The sequence below is a fragment of the Carcharhinus amblyrhynchos genome, chromosome 33 (genome assembly GCF_965287045.1).
Source record: "Carcharhinus amblyrhynchos chromosome 33, sCarAmb.v2.hapA, whole genome shotgun sequence".
In the NCBI taxonomy this organism is placed as follows: domain Eukaryota; kingdom Metazoa; phylum Chordata; class Chondrichthyes; order Carcharhiniformes; family Carcharhinidae; genus Carcharhinus; species Carcharhinus amblyrhynchos.
This window is the reverse complement of record NC_137356.1, coordinates 5,337,108-5,352,036: the sequence shown is the minus strand read 5'-3', so window position 1 is coordinate 5,352,036 and position 14,929 is coordinate 5,337,108. Positions and strand designations below refer to the sequence as shown.

The 14,929-nt window shown below is 47.0% G+C and overlaps 1 protein-coding gene across 1 annotated transcript in view; it reads left to right on the top strand.

The window, feature by feature from the left end:
• Positions 1-14,929, top strand: part of LOC145361085 (uncharacterized) — a 266,002-nt gene that overhangs the window by 217,985 nt on the left and 33,088 nt on the right. Inside the window, exons 44-48 of the mRNA XM_080216669.1 lie at positions 5,209-5,262; positions 6,934-6,987; positions 9,425-9,532; positions 12,130-12,183; positions 13,184-13,237. Coding sequence (XP_080072795.1) covers positions 5,209-5,262; positions 6,934-6,987; positions 9,425-9,532; positions 12,130-12,183; positions 13,184-13,237 — 324 coding nt within the window. The remainder of the gene's footprint in view (positions 1-5,208; positions 5,263-6,933; positions 6,988-9,424; positions 9,533-12,129; positions 12,184-13,183; positions 13,238-14,929) is intronic.

Genomic DNA, 14,929 nt, shown 5'->3' with positions numbered 1-14,929 from the left:
CACCCCCACCATCGGGAACATCCTCCCTGCGTGAGTCCTGTTAGAATGTTATAGGTCTCTATGAGGTCCCCCCCACCTCGTCCTTCTGAACTCCAGCGAATACAATCCTAATCAACTTAATCGGCTCCTAGCTTCCCCTTAAAGGTGTTTATATTACCCATCCCAATCATTCCGTGTTTTGCGGCATGGTGGCACAGCGGTTAGCACTGCTGCCTCACAGTTGCAGGGACCCGGGTTCAATTCCCGACTTGGGTCACTGTCTGTGCAGAGTCTGCACGTTCTCCCTGCGTGGGTTTCCTCCGGGTTCTCCAGTTTCCTTCCTTTAGTCCAAAGACATGCAGGTTAGGGTGCATTGTCCATGCTAAATTGCCCCTTAGTGTCCCACTAATCCCACTAGTATAGGCTAGAGGGATTAGCGGGCTAAGTGTGTGGGATTACGGGTAAAGGGACTGGGTAGGGTTGCTGTTGGTGCAGACTCGATGGGCTGAACGGCCTCCTTCAGCACTGTAAGGTTTCTATGATTTCTAATCTCTCATACATCAATCCCACCATCCCCGGAATAGGTCTGGTAAACCTTCTCAACACTCATTCTAGAGCAAGAACGTCCTTCCTCGGATAAGGTGACCAAAACTGCACACAACATTCCAGGTGTGGCCTCACTAACACTCTGTATAATTGCATCAAGACATCCCTATTCCTATACTCAAATCCTCTCACTATAAAGGCCAACATATCATTGTCTTTTTTTACTACCTGCTGCACCTGTATGTAAAACTAAGATACAAATCTTTCCTTGCTGAGAGGGTTTAGTGATTTTGTTCAGAGTCAACACTCCTCACGTCCCACCCAGTGTCCCAGCTATCCCCTATTTATATATATTTAGAAGACCCATTTCCCATAACAATGTCATTGATATTTACAAACCTTAACTATGTGATTGAGCAGACAGCGGGCAGAATACTTCAGACCCTGCCACCACCACAAACAAGGACAGAGAATTTGGCGCTCAGCCAAGTCTCCAATCACTGCAGCGGGACTGGAAAATCCCACCAGCCTGAACAGGCGGAAGATTCCAGCCAGAGTGTTTCATTTTCTCTCTAAGTGGGAAACATCGGACGAGACTTTAACTCATCCAAAATCCATCTAGCTGCACAGAGTTAAAACCAACACCTTATTTTGTCCCTTCCAAAGTCTACAGACTTTTATCACAGAATCCCTGCAGTGCAGAAGGAGGCCATTCAGCCCATCGAGTCTACACCAACCACAATCCTATCCCCATAACCCCAAGCATTTACCCTGCTAATCCCCCGACACTAAGGGACAATTTAGCATAGCCAATCCACCTAACCTGCACATCTTTGAACACTAAGGGGCAATTTAGCATGACCAATCCACCTCACCCACACATCTTTGGACACCAAGGGGCAATTTAGCATGGCCAATCCACCTAACCCGCACATCTTTGAACACCAAGGGGCAATTTAGCATGGCCAATCCACCTAACCTGCACATCTTTGGACACCAAGGGGCAATTTAGCATGACCAATCCACCTCACCCACACATCTTTGGACACCAAGGGGCAATTTAGCATGGCCAATCCACCTAACCCGCACATCTTTGAACACCAAGGGGCAATTTAGCATTGCCAATCCACCTAACCTGCACATCTTTGGACACCAAGGGGCAATTTAGCATGGCCAATCCACCTAACCTGCACATCTTTGGACACCAAGGGGCAATTTAGCATGGCCAATCCACCTAACCTGCACATCTTTGGACACCAAGGGGCAATTTAGCATGGCCAATCCACCTAACCTACACATCTTTGGACCATCAAATGATTTCCTAATGTTACAAAGCACTGCCAGGTCAACACAAGCTGTACGTTTACTTTAAGAGACGTTTGTGGAATCTTACATGGTTCAGAATGTCTTGCTTTGACAAGCTTTATTAATGTTAAACTTAGTTCCATTAAGTTATGTTGAATATACAGTACAGAAATAGACCATTCAACTGAAATGATTAACGCTTGTGGTTTACACCCCATCCGAGTGGATCTGTAATCTTGGCCATGACTCACTGAAGTCACGCGTTTCTCACACAGTGAAAGTCAGCAGAACAGGCTCCCCCTGAATTAACAGTGTAAGTGGCCTGTGATAAATAGCAACCCATTCACTGCTGCCTCTGATGTGCGTTTATAAGCTTACAAAACCACCTGAATGAAATACGAGCAGTCTGTACACTAAAGTGGCTTATTCTCCAAAGTGGAGTTGTCATACTAGGGTAGGTTTAACTTGATTTGATTTTGATTAGATTTATCAGTGTGGCATAATGTATCGGGATACCGTGAAAAGTATTGTTTCTTGCGCGCTATACAGACAATGCATACCGTTCATAGAGAAGGAAAGGAGAGAGTGCAGAATGTAGTGTTACAGTCATAGCTAGGATGTAGAGAAAGAATCAACTTAATGCAAGGTAGGTCCATTCAAAAGTCTGACAGCAGCAGGGAAGAAGCTGTTCTTGAGTCCAGTTTAACCGCCCAGTCCCTGATTGGTCACATTTTCACTTCTTGGTGAAAGGTTGAGGGTTCAAGTGCCACTGAAAGATTGGAGCACAATTTCGGGGCTGACGCTGTCTCAGGAGTGCTGAGGGAGTGCAGCACTGTTGGAAGCATTGTCTTTCAACGGAGATGTCACCCCCCCCTCCTCCTGTTAGAAAAGTAGGGAAGTTGACCTCAGACACAAAAAACTACAAAGGGTCGTGAACGAAGCCCAGTCCATCACGCAAACCAGCCTCCCATCCATTGACTCCGACTACACTTGGTAGTTGGTACGTGTCCTCAGACTTTTGTATCTGTTTCCCGACAGAAGAAGATGGAAGCGAGAATGTCCGAGTAACGCGGGGTCCTTAATTATGCTGGCTGCTTTTCCCGAGGCAGCGGGAAGCGTAGACAGAGTCAGTGGGTGGGAGGCTGGTTTGCACTTTTGAAAGGTAGTGTTGTTGGTAAGACAACATTATTTGGTTAGAATTGTATTAGACTGTTCGGAAAACAGCAGATTAATTTGTAACGAGGTCAGGGTTCTGGCAGAGAGAGATCGCAAAAGCCCATCACGGTTGGCACCAGTGGGCGAGACACCCACTTAGAAAGTAGTGGCAGAAGGATCTTCGTGCTCCAGTTTGCCGTTCCTGTTCTGTCCTGGTTCCCAGGTGAAGTTAAGGGCTGTTACCCATCCCACTTGCATCACATATTGGCTGCGGGAGAGAGACCTTGGACCAGACGACGTATGAGGCTAGACTATGTGTAACCACCGTTATCTTGGTGACATTCCCACCCACGGCGCAAAGAAGCGTCTCTAATGGAAGCAGCCTTTGCTTGAATCCTGGCCACCTGCCAAGTTGCAGAAGGTTCAAGCCCTCCTCTGGGTAACTGGAACCTGCTGACAGAGAGGTGGCAGATTTGCTTTGAGAAACTTTGATCCCGCAACAAGCAGAGAGTCATCCTCGTTCAAATGAAAAAATATGTATTTCCTTGCTAGATGCTACTTGATATTGAGATTTCCCAATTCAAGTGAGATTTAGAGTCTTAAAAAGCCCAGTGTGTCCAACGTACTGCACAGTCACATCTAGTCACATTTTTAGGTGTCCAGATCAACAACAACCTGTCTTGGTCCTTCCATGCTGGCGCTACAGTTAGGAAAGCAGTCTCACAACACCAGGTTAAAGTCCAACAGGTTTATTTGGAATCACGAGCTTTCAGAGCACTGCCCCTTCGTCAGGGAACTCGCCTGAGGTAGGAGCAGTGTTCCAAAAGCTTGTGATTCCAAATAAACCTGTTGGACTTTAACCTGGTGTTGTGAGACTTCTGATTGTACCCACCCCGAGTCCAACACTGGCATCTCCATTCATAGTTAAGAAAGCCCACCAACGCCTCTATTTTCTCAGGACACTAAGAAAATTTGGCATGTCCTTTCCAGCTCTCTCCAACTTTTACAGATGCACCATAGAAAGCATTATTTCTGGATGTGTCACAGCTTGGTATGGCTCCAGTTCTGTCCAAGGCCGCAAGGAACTACAAAATCCCAGTCCATCACTCAAACCAGCCTCCCGTTCATTGACTCTGCTTACACTTCCCACTGCTTTAGAAAAGCTGCCAGCATAATTAAGGACCCTACACACCCCAGACATAGTCCCTTCCACCTTCTTCTGTCAGGAACAAGATACAAAAGTCTGCACTCACATACCAACCGACTCAAGAACAACAACTTCTCTGCTGCTGTCAGACTTTTGAATGGACCTACCTCGCATTAAGCTGATCATTCTGTAGCTATGACTGTAACACTACATTCCGCACTCTCTCCTTTCCCTCTCTATGAATGGTATGTTTTGTCTGTATAGCGCTCAAGAAACAATACTTTTCACTGTATCCCAATACATGCGACAATAATAAATCAAATCCCTAGCTCAGACTGTAACACCATATTCTGCACCCTCTCCTTCCCTTCTCTATGAACGGTATGCTTTGTCTACATAGCGCACAAAAAACAATATTTTTCACCGTATACTAATACATGTGACAATAATAAATCAAATCAAATCAAATCTGGCAAGATTGAGAGCTTTAACAATCTTGAAAGTCTGTGCTGTGGGGCACAGGCTCCCTGCTATCTGTTTGTCATTCATTTCCACACACTCCACCGCTGTTGTTTTTCACTCATGGGTGTCGCTGGCTGGGCCAGTATTTATTGCCCATCCCTAGTTGCCTTTAGAGCGCAGTTGAGAGTCAACCACATTGCTGTGGCTCTGGAGTCACATGTAGGCCAGACTGGGTAAGGGCAACAAGTAGGGGTGAGCGATAGATGCTGGCCAGCCAGAGATACTTCTGTCCCACGAATGAATTAAAAAAGAAGTTATATTTCATTGCGGAGCCTAATTGTCCACCTTTTGAACAATATTGACCATTTCCACACACCCCCGCACCCCTGCAGATGACTTACTGTTTCAATCTCCCAGCAACTGGGCAAATGGATCTGGTGTTGGGTGGAACATAGGCCTGTCACATATAATGAAGCGTTTGTGAGATGGGTGATGAGGAATGAGCCTGGAGTCTGAGGGTCTCAGGGGAGTGGGAGGGGTGACGGAGAGGGTGAAAAAGTGTCTGGATAGTTTGTGTTTGCTTTCTCCTTTCTCCTAACGTTTCTGCTTTACAGGGAGACCTAGGAAAACCGGGACAAAAAGGCAGCAAAGGCGACAAAGGAGAGTCGGTGAGTGAAGATCCCAACCAACTCGCGTGCGCTCTCGGTGAAGGGAATATCACACTGTGTTCAGAATTAGCTCCAGTCCGTTCATCACCAAAGATCCCATTACCTGGTTCCAATGGATCAGCTCAAAGTCAAAGATCCCATATCGCCTTTTGAGGAAAAAGGATAAATCCCCCTCAATCCAGTCTAGCTGTCCTCGTTGATCACAGAACAACCAATCACTGTTTTTCTTTCTGCCTGTATTTTTTCCAATAGAGCACAATCGCTGGATATTGCCTGTACAGAGATTGGTGGATATAATAATATATAGTGCATACAGTTCTTATTCATTATATATTTTAGACTTTATATAGCATACATAAAGTCTAAAATTCCTGATAAAAGTCTACAAGATTATGAGGGGCATGGACAGAGTGGATAGTCAGAAGCTTTTTCCCAGGGTGGAAGAGTCAATTACTAGGTGGGCACAGGTTTAAGGTGCGAGGGACGATGTTTAAAGGAGATGTACTAGGTAGATTTTTTTACACAGAGAGTGGTGGGTGCCTGGAACTCGCTGTGGGGGAAGCGGATACGTTAATGAATTTTAAGGGGCACCTTGACAAGTACATGAATAGGATGGGAATAGAGGGATGTGGTCCCCAGAAGGGTAGGGGGTTTTAGTTCAGTTGGGCAGCATGATTGGTGCAGGCTTGGAGGGCTGAAGGGCCTGTTTCTATGCTGTAATTTTCTTTGTTCTTTTCTTTGCTCTATATATGTATATATTTGTCATATATAGGGTGGCACAGTGGGTAGCACATCCATCATAGTGGCAGGGACTTGTGTTCAGACCTGGCTTTGGGTGACTGTTCGTGTGGAGTTTGCACGTTCTCCCTGTGTCTGCGTGGGTTTCCTCTGGGCGCCCAGGTTTCCTCCCACATCTCCCACAGAGATGTGCAGGTTAGGTGGATTGGCCAAGCTAAATTGCCCCTTAGTGTCTAAAGATATGTAAGTTAAGTTGGATGAGACCTGCTTGATGCGCTGGTTAGGTGGATTGGCCATGGTAAATTGCCCCTCAGTTTCTCCAACGATGGGCAGATGGGGTGGATTGGCCATGCTAAATTGCCTCTTCGTGTCCCAAGATGTGTAGGTTGGATGGATTAGCCATACTAAATGTGTGGAATTACAAGGATAGGGCAGGGGAGAAGGCCTGGATAAGATGCTCTGTCAGAGACTCTGTGCAGATGCAATGGGCCAAATGGCCTCTTCTGCACTGTAGAGACACTATGATATTTATTTATATACATATATGGAAATATATTCCATTTAGATTTAGATATTATAAGAAATAAGGTGAGGGGGAGCTATTCTGCCCACATTTACAGACCATCTGAGTTTTTAAAAAGATCCACCATCATCAATAACCCTTTGGGATTGGCCACAGCCCCACTGCGAGTCGTAATGTTGGAACCACTCAGTTTTCCCTCCATAACAGAGTGGATCCTGAATCAGCTCCGTGTGGGGAACAGCCATTCCTTCCCCACACCAGCTGGATTTTTGCGTTGAGGCCAATCCAGCTGCAGTCACGGTTGTATTAATCTGAGGCAACATGAGGGTCTAAAGGATCGATTCCAATTTAGCACGAATCCGTCTCATTGTAAATGCGTCATCATTTTTTTTTCTTCTCTTCCATTACAGGGTCCCCCAGGGCCCCTCGGAATACAGGGCCCAATAGGACATCCGGGTCCCATTGTAAGTATCAGTTGCATTTCTTCACCCTGCCTTTGGTTTAGGGTCATTCGATATTATCATTGCACGTTCATTTATATACACCATGTAATGACCCAATAGCGCACTGCTGTGGGAGTGTATTGAGGTCAAGATGAAAGATCAGAACAACAGATCTGAGTTCTGTCATGAGTTGATAGAGACGAATAAAGTCGGGGTAGTGGCAGAGGTTGACATTAAGATTCAACTCAGTATTTCCCAGGATAGTGTCTCAAAAGTAATAGGTCAAACTGATTTCCAGTCAGTTGTGACCCTCTTCCACTCAGACCTTGCTTTGGAGGGTCAGGCGTTCGAGATCTGTTTGGAGATGAAGCTGAATGGACTTGGACAGATCATGGAGCTGTCCATGGTGCTTAACGTTTCCCAGTTTGACCACAGAAGATAGAACATAGAACATTACAGTGCAGTACAGGCCCTTCGGCCCTCGATATAGCGGCGACCTGTGAAACCAATCTAAAGCCCATCTAACCTACATTATTCCAATATCATCTATATATAAATCCAATGACCATTTAAGAGCTCTTAATGTTGGTGAATCCACTACCGTTGCAGGCAGGACATTCCACGCCCTTACTACTCTCTGAGTAGAGAACTTACCTCTGACATCTGTCCTATATCTATCATCCCTCAGTTTAAAGCTATGTCCCTTCGTGCTAGCCATCTCCAGCCGAGGAAAAAGGCTCTCACTGTCCACCCTATCTAATCTGATCATCTTGTATGCCTCTATTAAGTCGCCTCTTAACCTTCTTCTCTCTAACAAAAACAGCCTCAAGTCCCTCAACCTTTCCTCATAAGACTTTCCCACCATACCAGGCAACATCCTGGTAAATCTCTTCTGCATTCTTTCCAATGCTCCCACATCCTCCCTATAATGCAGCCGCACCAGAGTTTTGTACAGCTGCAACATGACCTCATGGCTCCAAAACCCAGTCCCTCTACCAATAAAAGCTAACACACCGTACACCTTCTTAACAACCCTATCAACCTGGGTGCCAACTTTCAGGGATCTGTGCACATGGACACTGAGGTCTGTCTGCTCATCCACATTACCAAGCAACTTACCATTAGCCCAGTACTCTGTATTCTAGTTACTCCTTCCAAAGTGACCCAGGGCAGTGTCAGTGACTGAATTCATTTACCTCTGAGTCACAGCTCAGACAGAATCTTTGCCACTCAAGTGTAAGGGTTTAGAAAAGTGTGTAATGTTCTTCTGCACCCCATGGAGACTGACACAGAGCACAGACCCTGTGTGACATGGGGTTCAGTGTTTCTGAGGCGCACCACATATTGGAGCTAAGAGGTAGAGGTACAGTCTTTGCATTGAGTGAGACAGAGAGAGAGAGAGAGAAAGTGAGACAGAGAGAGAGAGAGAAAGCGAGACAGAGAGAGAGAGAGAAAGTGAGACAGAGAGAGAGAAAGTGAGACAGAGAGAGAGAGAGAAAGTGAGACAGAGAGAGAGAGAGAAAGTGAGACAGAGAGAGAGAGAGAAAGCGAGACAGAGAGAGGGAGAGAAAGCGAGACAGGGAGAGAGAGAGAAAGTGAGACAGAGGAAGAGAGAGAAAGCGAGACAGAGGGAGAGAGAGAAAGCGAGACAGAGAGAGGGAGAGAAAGCGAGACAGAGGGAGAGAGAGAAAGCGAGACAGGGAGAGAGAGAGAAAGCGAGACAGAGAGAGGGAGAGAAAGCGAGACAGAGAGAGAGAGAGAAAGCGAGACAGAGGGAGAGAGAGAAAGTGAGACAGAGGGAGAGAGAGAAAGCGAGACAGAGGGAGAGAGAGAAAGCGAGACAGAGAGAGGGAGAGAAAGCGAGACAGAGAGAGGGAGAGAAAGCGAGACAGAGAGAGGGAGAGAAAGCGAGACAGAGAGAGGGAGAGAAAGCGAGACAGAGGGAGAGAGAAAAAGTGAGGCAGAGGGTGAAAATCGTCCAGCCTTAGCTGTGGAACAGGAGGGAAAGATCGCGGAATGTGGTCTTTTATGGCATCACTTGTTCGGTTGTGATCTCTGTTGAGATTTTGAGTGATAGATTTGGGCCAGACTCAAAAGTCAAAGTCATGTTGTAAACAACTGTCTCTTGTCGACATATCTGTCTATCCAGCGTTTCAGTTGCAATGTGATTTAGTGACATCTCGAGGTGTTGTATTATTTAAAGAGTTAGGAACCATATTGCCATGCAGATTTGTACATGTATATCCAGAGTGTTACACAGCTCACACAGCAGGTAGGGGTACTGGGTAACAATGTCAATTTGCACACAGTACATGAGATTCATGGAAAGCTCCAACATCTGTGTCTCACAATGTGATCATTTGAAAACTTCTGATAACCACCAAACATTATAAGACCTGTATCTCTGTCTTTACCCGCTGCCCTGTGCTGAGTAACTGTGTTTTGTTTGTCTGTGCAGGGTACTGATGGTGAGCCGGGTCCAAGAGGTTATCAGGGAATGCGTGGTCAGAAAGGAGATGATGGAATCCGTGGCCTCCCGGGTTCCTCTGGTCCTGCTGGACTTCAGGTAATTAAACTGACACTTCTGTTCAGTGGCAGCACAGTCCCAGTCACTACGGAGATAACTGACCTTGATTCCAGAACCCTTCACATGCCTGCTTTAGCAATTACTTTCTCTCTCTCTCTCTATCATTCGTTCTCCCTCTCTTTCTCCCTTTTCTTTCTCTATTTCTTTCCCTCAATCTCTGCTTCTCCTTTCTTCTGTCTCTCTCTCTCTCCATTATTTTCTGTTCTCTCTCTCTCTTCCTCCCCTTTCGCTCCTTCTCTCTGTTTCTTTTCTCTCTCTGTTTCTCTCCTTTCCTCACACTCTCTTTCTCTCTCTCTCGTTCTCTCCCTCGTTCTCTCCCTCGTTCTCTCCCTCGTTCTCTCCCTCGTTCTCTCCCTCGTTCTCTCCCTCGTTCTCTCTCTCGTTCTCTCTCTCTTTCTCTCTGTCTCTCTCTTTCTCTCTCTCTCTTTATTCCTCCCTCTCTCTCTTTCTCTCTCTTTCTCTCTCTTTCTTCCTCTCTCTCTTTCTTCCTCTCTCCCTCTCTTTCTCGTTCTCTCTTTCTCTCTCTCTTAGTTTGTCTCTTTCTCTCCTCTTGCATTCTCAGTTTCTCTTCTCTCTCTCTGTTTCTCCCATTCTCTCACTCTCTGTTTTTCTCTCTCTAGAGAAGTTTTAGCCAATGGCTGAATGGGAGCCTGAGCAGGCTAACTTCCTGGGCTGACATGGACATGAGGAAACGTTGATTGAAATGACCCTACGATAATGACCCCCATCTCCCCAGCCCCCCTCCGCCTCCAACAGTCGTAAATCTGAGGGCCACGTTCCCTGTCTGTCATCCAACACTAAGCAGCCTCCCAGTTGGGGCTTTGCCATCGATCAGGGAAACCAAAGGGAAGGAATGAAAGATTTTCACTGGCTTCAGTTAATGGCTTGGGAAGAAGTACGACCCTTCAGTGCCGAAAGGTGAAAGGTCCTAGTGTCACCTCTGACCTATTCCTCAGAGGGTGTAATATGGCATTGAGTAGAGAGAATGACTCTCTTCATGAACAAGGATATTATTAAACTAGAAAGAGTGCAGAAAAGATTTACTGGGATGCTACCGGGACTTGATGGTTTGAGTTATAAGGAGAGGCTGGATAGACTGGGACCTTTTTCCCTGGACTGTCAGAAGCTGAGGGGTGATCTTACGGAGGTCTATAAAATAACGAGGGGCACAGATCAGCTAGACAGTCAATATTTTTTCCCAAAGGTAGGGGAGTCTAAAACCAGAGGGCATAGGTTTAAGGTGAGAGGGGAGAGATACAGAAGGGTCCAGAGGGGCAATTTGTTCACACAGAGATGGTGAGTGTCTGGAACAAGCTGCCAGAGGGTAGTAGTCGAGGCGGGTACAGTTTTGTCTTTTAAAAAGCAGTTAGACAGTTACATGGGTAAGATGGGTATAGAGGGATATGGGTGGACAATTGGGACTAGCGTAGGGGTTTAAAAAAACAGGACAGGTTGGGCCGAAGGGCCTGTTTCCATGCTGGAAACCTCTGTGAATCTATAACAAGGTAGCTGGCCGCAACTGGTAGCTGAAGCCACCACTAACTGTGTTTGGTTTTGAACGTCTGTTCCAGTTAGGGGCTCGAAATAACTGCGTTTGTCGGGCAGTATTTTTGATCTATCCTCACAGCTTATAGCAGTTGACAGTGAATTCAGGTTTCCGGTGTGGAATGAGGAAACAGCAGAAGGCCCAGGTCACAGCGGGAAGCCGTCCTCAGAATGTGATTTTTGCTGATGTAACAGTCGGTATTTACCCGTCTGGCGTTTGATGAATATCAGAGGGCCCCACATGCTGCTGCAGTCAGATAGTTTTTTGCCCATTGAGTTTACAACAATCGTCTTGACTGATTTGATCCGGGGCGGCACGGTGGCACAGTGGTTAGCACTGCGCCAGGGACCCGGGTCCGATTCCCGGCTTGGGTCACTGGCTGCACATCTTCCCCATGTCTGCGTGGGTTTCCTCCGGGTGCCCCAGTTTCTTCCCAAACTCCAAAGATGTGCAGTTTAGCTGGATTGGCCATACTAAATTTCCCCCTAGTGTCATGGGGGGGTATTAGCAGGGTATGTACATGGGGATAGGGTCTGGAATCACATAATCATAGAATTCATGCAGTGCAGAAAGAGGCCATTGAGCCCATCAGGACTGCACAATCCCATCCAGGCCCTATCCCATACTATACTCATTTCCCTGACTCTTAGAGGAAATTTAACATGGCGAATCCACGCTGCGCATCTTTGCACTGTGGGAGGAATCCCACGCAGAGAACGTGACCCAAGCTGGGAATCGAACCGGGGTCCCTGGCACCGTGAAGCAGCGGTGCTAACCAGTGCGCCACTGTGCCGCCCATCGGTGCAGACTTAATAGGCTAAATGGTGGTCTTCTGCCCTGTAGGGATTCTATACACAGAGGAGAAAGAGAGGATGCAGAAGGTAATGTTATAGCCATTACTAGGGTGTAGGGAAAGATGAACTTAATACAGTATCTGTGACAAGCTCGTGATTAAACCGGGGAAAAGAATGGATAAATCAAGGTGACTCTTTGACTCCTGAGGGTGCTGATCTATCTTTGTCTCATACAGGGACTTCCTGGGCCTCCGGGTGATAAAGGAGAGAGTGGAGGTGTTGGGCCAATGGTAAGTGGACTCTTAACACTGGACTCATGGATAGACAGTGGTGCTGTGGGAGTATTACAGAGCTGGGTAATCTAAGTGGCTAATCGCATTGTGGCAACTGGTGGAACTTAAACCCAATTATTAAACTGGTTGGGGGGGGGTCGAAAGTGTTGGTGGCCATGACAACTGTCGTCGATGGTAACAACCCACCTGGTTCACAAGTGCCCTTTAGAGAAGGAAATTTGCTGTCCTTACCTCACCAGTCAGCTGTAAGAAACCATTCCGGAAAAGTCCTCCCGCCTGGACTGCAACGAGGCCCACCACCAACTCCTGAAGAGCCGTTAGGGGATGGACATCGAACACTGGCCTTGTCCTGTACGCCCACATCCCCTGAAAGAGTGAACTGAAAATCCCTCGTGGCCGCCCGCCAATGGAAGCAGCTCGCTACGCAACGGCATAGCGTCAACAAAGTCAACTGATTTGACGGAAAGTTCCAGATCAGAACCCACCCTTTCCCCACACGCACATCAGGCCAAGGCGTATCGTGGAGAACGGCAAAGCCAGTTATATCAGTTTGGGGCAGTTCTGTTTGACGTTGATGTCAACATGAGAACTCTGCAACTTGGTGGAAAATAATCAGCATGGAGAGAGAGAGAGAGAGACAGTCCAGTTATTAGAACCTACAGCAGAGGAACAGGCCCTTCGGCCCACAACTCATGTTGTTCTGACCGAGAACCAATTCCTAAAATGTGGCCCCTGCTCACTCGCCACCAGCTAAACCTTGGTATTAGGGTCAAAAATCAAGGGTACCCCAGGGTGGAGGGGTGGGGCGGGGGGGAGGGAGGCTGCAGAATTCTTACCTGAGCTACCAAATTTGGCAGTCCTTTCTATGGTTGGTTGATTATTCTTGGCAGTAAGGCTTGGGGCGGGCCAGGAGGTGGTGGGGGGGATGGGTTTCTAAAGTAACTCACCTATCGCAGAACACCATTTAATGCTTCTCTCATCATGTCCTTGTCTGCAGGGTCCGCCCGGTTCCCCAGGGGCAAGAGGTCCTCCAGGAGCTAATGGCGCCACCGTAAGTTCTTCTCTTCTCTCTGATTCTATTTTCACTGCCCACCCCCCCCTTCTTGAGAGTTGTGCACATCAACCAACTTGGCAAAGGAACACTTCATACATTCCGAGCTTTAGTTGGACCAAGTGTGGCACAACTGGAGAGGGGGGCATCCGGAACCTCCTTGAAGTGTGTCTCAGAGTCTGTGCCCGCCATCTCTTAGAGATGTTTTCTTGGAGGGAGACAGTAGGTGAACGTGCCAGGACATTGCCATGCTTGGAAGGGGAGATGGAAGTGTATCGGGCAACTGAGGGTTTGGGCTGGGTTCACCTGGTGTGTTCCATGGTCCAATGTTTGAGGAAGACAGAGGGAGCTGGGGAATTCCACAGAAAATGTAAGATGGAAAAGAAAACACAGAAACTAAGAGCAGGAGGAGGCCATTTGGCCCTTCGAGCCTGCTCTGCCATTCAATATGTTACTGACTGATCCTTGATCTCAAAGAAGATGATCCAGTTTCAGTCAGAATGTGATCTGGAGCACTTTTGCTCCCTCCCCCCACCCCTCCTACCCAGTCACCGTGAAGATGTTTGAGCCTGGGGAACTTGATTAAAAACAGATTCACGGAATCCCTACAGTGCAGAAGGAAGCCATTCAGTTCACCGAGCCTGCACTTCCAACTATCCCACCTATTTATGGGTGGCACAGTGGTTGGCACTGCTTCCTCACAGCTCCAGGGAGCCGGGTTTGATTCCCGGCTTGGGTCACTGTCTGTGCAGAGTCTGCACATTCTCCCCAAGTCTGCACATTCTCCCCGTGTCTGCGTAGGTTTCCTGTGGGCGCTCCTGTTTCCTCCCACAGTCCAAAGATGTGCAGGTTTAACCACCACGTCTTTCGGACTGTGGGAGAAAACCAGAGGAAACGCACGCAGACATGGGGAGAATGTGCAGACTCTGCATAGACACTGATCCTAACCAGGAATCGAACCCAGATCCCTGGCGCTGTGAGGTAGCAGTGCTGACCACTGTGCCACTGTGATGGATATGCAATCATTAAGTTCAGGTAAGGATTGTCTGTGATCCAATTGAATGGCGGAGCAGATTCACGGAGCTGATTGTTTTTCTATGTTTCTATACACTATAAAGCTGCTGTGTGATTTTACTGTTCCTTTTGAGCGTAACTTATACATTGCTGGATGATTGAGTTGCAGAGGGAGTCCCTCTGCTATTATCTCCTGCCTGGGAGATTCTGCTGTTTAGCTCAGCAATATTTTAACTGGATTGCAAGGTAAAACATGCAGGAGAATGCCAAAATCTGCAACACTGCAGTCCTCTACATTTTTTGATTCGATTTATTATTGTCAATGTATTGGCCCACAATAATTTGATTTGATTTATTGTCACAGGCGTTAGTATACAATGTATTGTTTCTTGCACGCTACACAGACAAAGCATACCGATCATAGAGAAGGAAAGGAGAGAGTGCAGAATGTAGCGTTACAGTCATAGCAAGGGTGTGCTTGAGTCGGTTGGTACGTGATCTCAGACTTTTGATTTGATTTATTATTGTCACATGTATTAGTGTACATGTACCTTAGTACATGTGACAATAATAAATCAAATCAAATCAGTGCCCTGGCCAATATTTATCTTTCAGCCACCTTCCACCTCAAACTGACAGTCTGGTCACCATCACTGTTGTTGTTTGAAGGAGCTGGCT